At 39.6% G+C, this 12,233-nt stretch overlaps 2 protein-coding genes across 4 annotated transcripts in view; one reads left to right on the top strand and one right to left on the bottom strand.

Moving 5' to 3' along the window:
- Window positions 1–6,504, bottom strand: part of E(bx) (nucleosome-remodeling factor subunit NURF301 E(bx)) — a 150,434-nt gene extending 143,930 nt beyond the window's left edge. The window contains exon 1 of the mRNA XM_071657793.1: window positions 5,245–6,504. Coding sequence (XP_071513894.1) covers window positions 5,245–6,155 — 911 coding nt within the window. The 5' untranslated portion in view covers window positions 6,156–6,504. The remainder of the gene's footprint in view (window positions 1–5,244) is intronic.
- Window positions 6,505–7,455: 951 nt separating this feature from the next.
- LOC139746592 (uncharacterized) overlaps window positions 7,456–12,233 on the top strand; it is a 56,147-nt gene continuing 51,369 nt past the window's right edge. For all 3 annotated transcript variants that reach the window (XM_071657992.1, XM_071657993.1, XM_071657990.1), the window contains exon 1: window positions 7,456–7,648. In XM_071657992.1, coding sequence (XP_071514093.1) covers window positions 7,472–7,648 — 177 coding nt within the window. In that variant the 5' untranslated portion in view covers window positions 7,456–7,471. The remainder of the gene's footprint in view (window positions 7,649–12,233) is intronic.

Here is a 12,233-nt window from a genome sequence, read left to right as displayed (position 1 = left end):
CTGGGTGGTGGAGGATTAATGGGGAGTACTGTTTAATCAGTGAGCAAATTCTTGATTGCTAATGAAAGAAATATATGTAATTGTAAAGGGTAAGTACAAGTAAGTGAGCTTACGTAACTTATGTCGCCATGGTACAATGCAATGGAAGCACTGTTGGGTTGAAGAAAGGAAGACAGAGGAAAGGGGTGCAAGAGGAATGAAACTCATGATGCAAATTACTTATGATGTTTCAATATTTTTTTCATATCCACTCACTGTTTCCAACAAATGCAAGGTAGCCACAGATAAGACAAAGAAAAGGACTCATTAGCTCACATCCATTCTCTAGCTACCATGTGTAAGGCACCAATAACACAGCCCCCTTTCCACAACTAGGCACCCACAAACCTTTCCTAGGTTTCCCCTTGCTGGTTCATATGACCTAATTCAGTCCAGTGCTTTTATTCACTCTAATGCTATTCATGGATACAGATCACCACTGACTTACAATGGTTCAGCAACATTTTATACTTTACGTTGGTGCAATAGCAATACGCATTCAGTAGAAACAGTACTTCTAATTTTGAATGTTGATATTTTCCCGGGCTAGCGATATGTTTTGAGTTTTTGCATCCCATCATATTTACAAAATGACCATCTGTGTCTCCTGCCTCTGGTGAAAAGAGAAAAGCTTTCAGCTGCGTACATTAATGGTGAGTACCCATACAACCACTGTTTTTTTTTCAGTACAGTATTCAATAAAATAAATGAGATATTCAACACTTTATTATAAAATAGATTTCGTGTGAGATGATTTAGTCCAACTGTAAGCTACTTAAGTGTTCTGAGAATGTTTCAGGTAAGCTAAGCTATGATGTTCAGCAGGTTAGATGTACAAGATAATTGTATTTTTGACACAATATTTTCAACTTACGATGGGTTTTTTGGAACATAACCCCATCGTAAGTTGAGGAGCATCTGTATTATCAACAATTATATCCATTTCTATTCAAATATATAAGCTATAAAAATGCTTTAAGAGAGTGGCTGCCTCTGAGACAAACATCCAGTGACCAAGACAACGCTTAGAACCTTTACAAATGTGAAGATAAACAGCTACATAAACACCTTGCAGCATGTCCAGGAAAGTCATATATGTACAACTTCTAGTATTTATTTAAGGATTAAATACCTGTAGTATACATTCCAAGACACATTTATCACCTAAAACAAAAACATTAAGTGCTCTCCACAGGTGTTATTGAACTCTGCTTGCTTGAGGCTGTATCACTGGGAGTAGTCTTGCCAAAGAAGCCCGCATTTCCCTGCTACCGAAAGTAGTGCAGCCTTGACTTGAAGGAGCCTCTAGAAAGGTCCTAGGGAACACCAAGGCTCACAGAAATTAGTTCTGAGAGTTATAAATATATGAAATCTAAAAGTGCTTTCTTTATATACAACCTTCACTTAGCAGAAGTGGATAATTTTCAATGATCTGAAAAACTTGTCGTCTCTAAAAAAAAAAAAAACACATAAGATGGTCCAAGAAGAGAACCAGTATATATATATCCCAAACAATCCATTTCTATGATATGAGAAAATATTCATGGTTGTTTCACAATATGTATCAACTTAATGAGCTCTTGTTACTTCATGTTTTACCTTTACTGTTTCAAAAAATATTTTTGTAAATATTTATGTTACATGAACGTTCCTCAAAAACAGCACGAACTTGTTGTCACTTGAATTCTGATACAAGTCAAAAGGCACATCACCAAGAGTACTTCTATTTCTTATTTCTAAGTGGACTTACTAGGCTCATCACCAAGAGTACATCTATTTCTTATATCTAAGTGGACTAAGATGTACCTTGCCAAGCACTGGAGTCATGGTCCTGGAAGACCCCTTGGGTGAAAAGGTAATTTTTTGTTTTTGTTTTGTTTGTTTGTTTGCATGTGTGTGTGTGTGTGTGTGTGTGTGTGGGGGGGGGGGGGGTTACTGGCAGTGACCTTTGAGATAATACCTTAAGTCCACTAACGAAAACTTTGATACTAAATATGAACACATTATACTTCAAAAAACATGCTTATGCTACAAAATGGTCAAAAGAAACGATGTAAAAATCAGTTAGGTAATAGGATGGCAGAGCGTAACCACTGACGTTGTATCTCTATACTCCTACAAGGCATCCAACCACATGTACCACACAAAGGGCTATCTTAACACAAGCCCTTGCAACACAGCCTGCCCTCCCTAAAAATGTTCAGGTGCAAGTGGCCCATGGCCACTTCACAAATGCCCAGTGCATGGATAAAATCTTTATGGTACCAGGGATACTCAAAACTTCATGCAATGGTTGGTAAAATGGGATTTAATATTCTAAATGTGTATACTGAAAACCATGGTGGGCAAAACAGTGGTAGGCAAGGGACATCAATAACTTTTTACAGTTGGATTTACTGAGGTAATTTTTCAAACTGACATTCTATACATAGCTCACCCAAATAAAACATAAAACTAATGGATAAAATCATATTCCATTCTATTTCTGCATAAAATCTAGCTTAGAAAAATGGCCTCTTATGTTTTGGGTGCTTTACATGTATGTTGTGATTACACAAATGGATTATAAGATGAATAATTTTATCTTGGTGATTTACATCTAATTACTTGACTGTAATATTAATTCCCTGGAAAAAGTGAGGTAAATCAAAGCAACAATAGATAACATAATACGCTCAAAAAATCAAAAAAACCTATGCAAACTTACCTAACCTCCCTACCAATCAAAAGCTACGTAATTTCCAATATCTTAGTAAAATTTTGTATATCAGCCATGCTCAACATGGCGGCAGATGTCAACAGATGAGACACTGAGCAGCCATCCAATTCCAAGCAGCGGACATACAGAATGTTAGCATTTTCTACTATTCTCTCATGTACTAACTTAGGTTTCTATTGAATCTGTTGGCACTTTACAATCATACTACCTACTTTTACAATAATCACCATACTTTCCCTCATATACCTAACCACTATTGCCTTATTCAATGCTGTTCTATAAAAAATTATTCTCCCACTCATGCTCTATAAGTATTTCTTTCATCACAACAAACACTATAAACTACCTAATACATAAGCAGTCATTCCCCAAAGCTAGTTTTAAAACTATCATGACATCTCTCATCACACTAGCTTCCCTTATATTCATAAGTTCCCATACTGAAAACCAAGCAGTAAATATATAATTTGTGGGCATGACCTATAATACTTATAAATATGAAAAAATGGCATATCAATGGACTCATAACACTAGAAATGATTAAGAAAGGCATTGATGAGATACAGAGTTTTATCTATTAGCCCTACAATGTTAAGTTATAGTGAGAAGGGTCATTAGCATAAGAGAGTGATGAAAGATTTCATAAAGCATTTGCAAAAACCACCATGACCAAACCAAACCTCACCAACCTTCCCCCAGCAACTACAATTTACATTACTTTCCATGTTTTCTGAACAAAGTGTGACTGTTTATGTCTCATGTTTATAATCACTGGCTACGAGGTTTGGGTTCTGCACGTTAGCTCCCACACAAAGTGTTCCGAGTGAAATCACCTCTAGGAAGCATTCTTCAACCAGTGGCAGGAAAGACAAATATGTTGTTGATATATCTTCGGGAAAATCAGGTGAGGTTATCATGAGTATCATCAACTTCCTTAAACATTTTACATGAATCAACCTCACATTTTTCATCACCTTCATTGTCTTCACCACTACCACTTATCTATTACTTCAGGATAAGAAATAATTATGAATCCGAAACACACAGCCAGTTTAAATCACTTTTACTGTTACAAGTCCAATGATATGATCTACCACTTCCATATGCTACTTCTGAGATGCTCTAACACTAATCATAATATTTATCAACTGAGCAACTGGGGCCCCTCAAAGGCGATATTTACTTGTAGTTAACTAAAATGGATGATATAATTAGCAAGAGTGAGAAACGACATAACAACGCTCCAGTTTAGTTTTGCTACCATATTAACAGTAGTATATTCTAGCTATATTCTCTTGTGACTGAGTAATTTTGTGGGATTTGTAAAACCTTACAACCTGATGGTTATTCAGCACATTTCAACAACAAAGAGATATCAAACAAAAAAGTACTTATTCAAAATTACCAGTTGCTACAAATTTTGGCTTCCTTTACAAGGTATCTAATAATTTCAAACAATACAAAACGAAATTTTTGGCTTTCCTTTAATAAATCAATCAATTTCTATTAATGCCTTTATATTTTCAGATAATTTCTTTATTCCACAACTGATATGTAATCCATATTTCACTTTGGAACTACAGTTGTATTTTGAGTGCTTGATAAGACTTGCACAGAAGCAAATCAGACTTATTTTTTCTTATCCTATGAAACAAAACAACTTAAGATCCGGAAAGAATTCTCTAACTTAAGTGATAAGGGCTTTGAAGATCCAGGATAATTTTGGTTATGTAAAAGTCAACTTGAGGAAATCGAGATCCTGAAAAACTCTCCTAACTTTCCCCAGCAGGCGGTAGTTACCTCATTTGAATAGTAGTTGGTATAAATACCTTCATCTACAAGCAGTTGTTGCTTGTCAATGTTTGTGTTCCTTGTGACACAAACGTGTTTCACTGCGCAAATCTGTTCATGTGACGACAAGCGCCCGATGAAGCAAACAGGTATATTTCAACTAATACACTGAAATCTACTAATGTAAATCTGGGCTGTGAGGAAAGTTAGGTGTGATTTTCAAATGTTCTGTTGATTTCAAGAGATATTTCAGCTTCTTTAACTCAACCATAACATCCAAATGGATTCAATTTACAAAAGTCTTAACAGCAGAATCCATTTCTATATCCAGGAAAGCAAATAATCACTAGCAACTGCCTCCAAGGAGGAGACTAAGTTACATATTTCTTAATAAGACAAGAATCTGAATTAATGCTCGTTGCTGTGGGTTAAGTGAGATTTTCGAGTGTCCTCATGATTTACATTTCACTTACTTTTACATTGCCTAACCCTGACATTTTCCTTCTTTGTCACAGCCTTCTCTACGACTGACATGCTAAAATGATCCTGTTCATACCTATCCAGCCTTTATCTACTGTGCACACAAAATACATTCATTCCATTATAACTTCTATAAGATTCTACTGTTAATAAGGGGCATAAATAACCTCAGACATTCCACAGAATAAGTTTAATGAACATAAGTGTGCTCTAACCTGTTCTCCAGCGAGGTAAATGGGTAGTTGCAGGAATCCAGGATTTCTAAAGTATCCTTAAACTCCTGGTCACTCTGCAGGTAAAGTCGCAAACTCTCTGGCCAAGTCAGAGCATCAATAAAGTATAAGATGACATTAATTGAATCTTTTTGGTCAAGCGGGCCAAAGTGAGTCTGCTGCGAGTCCTCTTCTCTGATCAAAGATTTCAACAACGACATGTGCACCTCAGCTAGTAATGAACTCTGTTCCTCCGCCATCAAAGCGGCACAGAAGTCTTCAAACCTCATAGGCGAAAGGCGCACTAAAGTTCTAAAATGTCGCATCACTTCATATATACCAACAGCCCGAAGCACATACGCGTGTGGAAGCAGGAGATCATCAGAGGACTTGGGGAGGTCTAAGGCTGGGTACTGGCGGTCTTGCAGCCACACTGGCACTGGGGTCTGTGGTCTTGAAGTCAGAGAAAACTTGTTGGGTGTCCCATCAGTGGTGCTGAAGCTGGACACAGATGCCTCCCCATCAGAGAGCCCAACCTCATCCTCATCATCAAGTTCAATGTCTTCATCACTCACACTCTTAAAATCACTCTCCTCTTTCTCTGACATTTCCTCCAACTCAAAGTCTGAGCCATACAGGTACTCTGACTCCTTGTCATCTATATCTAGGTTATAGCCCCTCTTATTTTTACCTTTCCCATTGTTGATAGAGTTACTCTTATCATCACTTATAGACTCATGAGACCTGGACGGCGAGCAGGACCTGGAATGGTTACTCTCCTCCTCTTGGTCTAGCAAATATCTTGGCTTTTTAATTACTCTAGTTATACTATTTCTCATTTTCATTTCGGATCCATAGCTTAACACAGGTGTAGAGCGAGGCCGCCCTCTTTTTCTTTTTCTTTCGGACATCATAGGTGATGTCCAGGGGGGCTGGCCACCTGTACAGTGCCCGCTGGATCTGCTGATCAACGTAAACACAAACAAACCAACACGACTGACATCTCTCGCATCGTCTTCAAATTATCCCAAACCTCGGCGCCATTTTTCATTGCAAGGTCACGTGACCTACCTCATCTTTCTCTTATTTGGTCTCTCCATGGTCGCCCTAACACACTCAGTTCCACAGGGGCGACATTAGTCTTCACTTATATCGATGAATAATCCACGATTGGGGAAAATATGTGGTGGCAGACGAGGTAACGCTTTGTTTCCCGAGAAATACAGCTCCAGCCGTCTGCCATGGCTTCACAAACAATAATTTGAAAGCTTCATTCTGATTGGTCGACGTGTTCCCCCGCCATGACAAGTACCATTTTCATATATTTTGTGCGTCTAAATCAGCGGTGTCATAACGCCCGTTATACGGTATCATCGAGTGCTTTTTATGATAGTTGGTCATTCGTGTGGGTCACGAGAGACAACAGTTAGTTCAGATAATTATATACGGAGAGTAAAGGCAGACGCTAGTCACAGCCTCCGCCAATGGAGACTGAGCTTATGAATCGCTTAGGCAACAGGTTGTGTTATGACATTACCCATATATTTCGAGGGAAAGATGGTGAAGAAGCATCAGTTACAATATCCATTTTAAAATTATCAACATACGATTTAATGAACTGGCTCAGAATATGGGGATGTTCTGAGACGCATCGCATACGTCACAAGTACATCTGGTGTGAGTGTGAGACGAGTGATGAACAACTCACAGTGAACATCTACACACAGAGGTACTTGTTTTAAAAAAAAATAGTTCTCTATTTACTTCAGTGAGCAGTGTAAAAGTTCTTTACATTTTTTTCTCTCATTTATGATTTACCTGCGTTAATTCGTTTTGGAACACTAAAAAAGCGTTTCAATCCCCATAAAGAGAGGGATGATAAACTAAAAGCTATTGGAACTCCTATTGACGTGGTATGTAGAGTTTATAGTTGATGAACTTGCTGTTGGAAGCGTCCTTTTCCTAGGCGCCAGTTGGAGAATTGGCAGTGATGTCACTAAATTAATGACGTCATAAATATTCACTTAAGCTTTTGCATTCTCTCATACTCAAGCATTGACCTATCTGGGGAAAATAAAGTAATCTGATCGATGGATGGGAAACAGATATACAAACATATTGGCATAAGATTAGATGGCTTATATTGATATAAAAAGAGTTGGTAAATTAATGTGTGTGAATTGAGGCCATATCTTCGTCTGTTTGTGGCGCCAACTCGCTGACGGGGTAAATGGCGAACGTGGAGTGTACCCAGCTCCCACACCAGTGCGAATTCTTGCTGTTGGGAGCATTAAGTGTTCTTAAGAAGTGCGCGCTCATTGCACAATGTGGTTCCAGCTGCGCTCCGCTCAGGAAGTCAGCCACGTACATCAGGCGAGATCATAAATATGTAAAAATAATAATGGCGGTATGTGTTTCTGGGGTTCGTGTGGGGCTGTTTAAAAAAGTAGGTAGCCAATGTTTTCGATGTGAACATTGTATCTTGAACATGACAGGTATTTTGATAACTTGAAGTGATGTTTACAATGTTGAAAAGGAGGGAGACTGTGAGAGTCAACAAGTACATGTCTGGGGGAGTGTGGTCTCAGATGGGAGTCTGGTGGAGCTAATGATTTGGGGGGTCATCTATATAACATTTTTTCTTTTCAGCATTGTATTTATTGGGTGTGAGAGGATCTATAATTATAGGTTAACTGTCTGAGGCGGAATAACTTGTTAGTTATTGCTCTGACTGAATGGAGATTGGAAAGGACGGGGTGTCGAGAAGTGTCTTAAGCTGAGGTTGTGAGAATATTTTGCCTAGATGTGATGGTGATGGCACCATGCACCTGCTGATTATTTTCCCTAAATACTCTGTTTGATATTATCTTCAAGCTTTTATCATGACTATTAATGAAAGAATATAGATGGCCCAGTAGGTGTGGTGGTATATATTTTAGGTCGAGCGGATGACTTTTTTAAGGTATACTTCAGAATTCTTTTTCTAAACTGATTTGAATACGCTACAACGACTTTTCTACTATAATGCCGGCCGAGCTCATCCTGTTAACACAAGAGCTAAATGGATTACAGAGGCCACAAAGGGTCTCATTAGACCCTTAGCAGCCAGATAATTGTAAGATTGTGATGTGAAAATTTGCCTCTATACAAGTATGTCTTTCCTCGGAGAGGAATTGTGTAACGATACAAACTTGGACATAGTGTTCTGCTGTGTCCATATATTTGATAACACTCTAATGTTCATGATGCAACGGTTAGCTTTCCTAACAGTTGACGCATCCACGATTAAGTATAATAAATGAATATTTTTTTTTTTTTTTTTTTTTGCTTTGTCGCTGTCTCCCGCGTTTGCGAGGTAGCGCAAGGAAACAGACGAAAGAAATGGCCCAACCCACCCCCATACACATGCCTTGATTCAATCCACTGACAGCACGTCAACCCCGGTATACCACATGAATATAATATTTTATATTTATTTTGCTTTGTCGCTGTCTCCCGCGTTTGCGAGGTAGCGCAAGGAAACAGACGAAAGAAATTGCCCAACCCACCCCCATATACACATGTATATACATACACGTCCACACACGCAAATATACATCCAGGCACCATAGAACTTTCCATGTTTTACCCCAGACGCTTCACACGCCTTGGTTCAATCCATTGACAGCACGTCGACCCCGGTATACCACTTCGTTCCAATTCACTCTATTCCTTGCACGCCTTTCACCCTTCTGCATGTTCATGCCCCGATCACTCAAAATCTTTTTCACTCCATCTTTCCACCTCCAATTTGGTCTCCCACTTCTCGTTCCCTCCACCTACGACACATATATCCTCTTGGTCAATCTTTCCTCACTCATTCTCTCCATGTGCCCAAACCATTTCAAAACACCCTCTTCTGCTCTCTCAACCACGCTCTTTTTATTACCACACATCTCTCTTACCCTTACATTACTTACTCGATCAAACCACCTCACACCACATATTGTCCTGAAACATCTCATTTCCAGCACATCCACCCTCCTGCCCACAACTGTATCCATAGCCCACGCCTCGCAACCATACAACATTGTTGGAACCACTATTCCTTCAAACATACCCATTTATATATGTATATTATATATAAACATACAAACCTTCAACAGACAGGATCGAACCCGGGACCCCTGCGTGGCAGGCCGGAGCGCAAAGATAGGTTATGATCACAGTGCCGCTCCCGGCTGTCCCGTAGGGGTCCCGGGTTTCATCCTGGATGTTGGAGGTTGGTATGTTACATGGAAGTATGTTGGTATGTTACATGCACTATATTCGTATGTATATATATATATATATATATATATATATATATATATATATATATATATATATATATATATATATATATATATATATATATATATATATATATATATATATTGTACTTAATCACCATTTCCGCGTTAGCGAGATAGCGCCAGGAAACAATCGAAGAAAGACCCAGCCACTCATATACACACATATGTACATACACACCCATACACGTACGTATTATTCATTTATTTATTTATTTTGCTTTGTCGCTGTCTCCCGCGTTAGCGAGGTAGCGCAAGGAAACAGACGAAAGAATGGCCCAACCCACCCACATACACATGTATATACATACACATCCACACACGCAAATATACATACCTATACATTTCAACGTATACATATATATATACACACACAGACATATACATATATACACATGCACAAACTTCATACTGTCTGCCTTTATTCATTCCCATCTCCACCCAGCCACACATGAAAAATAACCACCCCCTCCCTCCAAATGTGCGCGAGGTAGCGCTAGGAAAAGACAACAAAGGCCACATTCGTTCACATTTAGTCTCTAGCTGTCATGTAATAATGCACCGAAACAACAGCTCCCTTTCCACATCCAGGCCCCACACAACTTTCCATGGTTTACCCCAGACGCTGCACATGCCCTGGTTCAATCCATTGACAGCACGTCGACCCCGGTATACCACATCGTTCCAATTCACTCTTCCTTGCACGCCTCTCACCCTCCATGTTTAGGCCCCGATCACTCAAAATCTTTTTCACTCCATCTTTCCACCTCCAATTTGGTCTCCCACTTCTCGTTCCCTCCACCTCTGACATATATCCTCTTGGTCAGTCTTTCCTCACTCATTCTCTCCATGTGACAGAACCATTTCAACACACCCTCTTCTGCTCTCTCAGCCACACTGTTTATTACCACACATCTCTCTTACCCTATTACTTACTCGATCAAACTACCTCACACCACATATTGTCCTCAAACATCTCATTTTCAGCACGTCCACCCTCCTCCGCACAACTCTATCCATAGCCCATGCCTCGCAACCATATAACATTGTTGAAACCACTATTCCTTCAAACATACCCATTTTTGCTTTCCGAGATAATGTTCTCGACTTCCACACATTCTTCAAGGCTCCCAGAACTTTCGCCCCCTCCCCCACCCTATGATTTACTTCTGCTTCCACGGTTCCATCCGCTGCCAAATCCACTATCAGATATCTAAAACACTTCACTTCCTCCAGTTTTTCTCCATTCAAACTTACCTCCCAATTGACTTGTCCCTCAACCCTACTGTACCTAATAACTTTGCTCTTATTCACATTTACTCTCACCTTTCTTCTTTCACACACTTTACCAAACTCAGTCACCAGGTTCTGCAGTTTCTCACCCGAATCAGCCACCAGAGCTGTATCATCAGCGAACAACAACTGACTCACTTCCCAAGCTCTCTCATCCACAATAGACTGCATACTTGCCCCTCTTTCCAAAACTCTTGCATTTACCTCCCTAACAGCCCCATCCATAAACAAGTCAAACAACCATGGAGACATCACACACCTCTGCCGCAAACCTACATTCACTGAGAACCAATCACTTTCCTCTCTTCCTACACGTACTCATGCCTTACATCCTCGATAGAAACTTTTCACTGCTGCTAACAACGTCCCTCCCACACCATATATTCTTAATACCTTCCACAGAGCATCTCTATCAACTCTATCATATGCCTTATCTAGATCCATAAATGTTACATACAAATCCATTTGTTCTTCTAAGTATTTCTCACATACATTCTTCAAAGCAAACACCTGATCCACACATCCTCTATCACTTCTGAAACCACACTGCTCTTCCCCAATCTGATGCTCTGTACATGCCTTCACCCTCTCAATCAATACCCTCCCATATAATTTCCCAGGAATACTCAACAAACTTATACCTCTGTAATTTGAGCACTCACTTTTATCCCCTTTGCCTTCGTACAATGGCACTATGCAAGCATTCCGCCAATCCTCAGGCACCTCACCATGAGTCATACATACAGTGAACAACCTTAACAACCAGTCAACAATACATCACCCCCTTTTTTTAATAAATTCCACTGCAATACCATCCAAACCCGCTGCCTTGCTGGCTTTCATCTTCCGCAAAGCTTTTACTACCTCTTCTCTGTTTACCAAATCATTTTCCCTAACCCTCTCACTTTGCACACCACCTCGACCAAAACACCGTATATCTGCCACTCTATCATCAAACACATTCAACCAACCTTCAAAATACTCACTCCATCTCCTCACATCACCACTACTTGTTATCACCTCCCCATTAGCCCCCTTCACTGAAGTTCCCTTTTGTTCCCTTGTCTTACGCACTTTTTTTTTAACCTCCTTCCAAAACATCTTTTTATTCTCCCTAAAATCTGATGATACTCTCTCACCCCAACTCTCATTTGCCCTCTTTTTCACCTCTTGCACCTTTCTCTTGACCTCCTGCCTCTTTCTTTTATACATCTCCCACTCATTTGCATTATTTCCCTGCAAGAATCGTCCAAATGCCTCTCTCTTCTCTTTCACTAATAATCTCACTTCTTCATCCCACCACTCACTACCCTTTCTAATCTGCCCACCTCCCACGCTTCTCATGCCACAAGCATCAAGATATCAGCT

The sequence above is a fragment of the Panulirus ornatus genome, chromosome 65 (assembly GCF_036320965.1).
Source record: "Panulirus ornatus isolate Po-2019 chromosome 65, ASM3632096v1, whole genome shotgun sequence".
NCBI classification, from domain to species: domain Eukaryota; kingdom Metazoa; phylum Arthropoda; class Malacostraca; order Decapoda; family Palinuridae; genus Panulirus; species Panulirus ornatus.
Note: the sequence above shows the minus strand (reverse complement) of the source record. Positions and strands in the feature narration are given on the sequence as shown.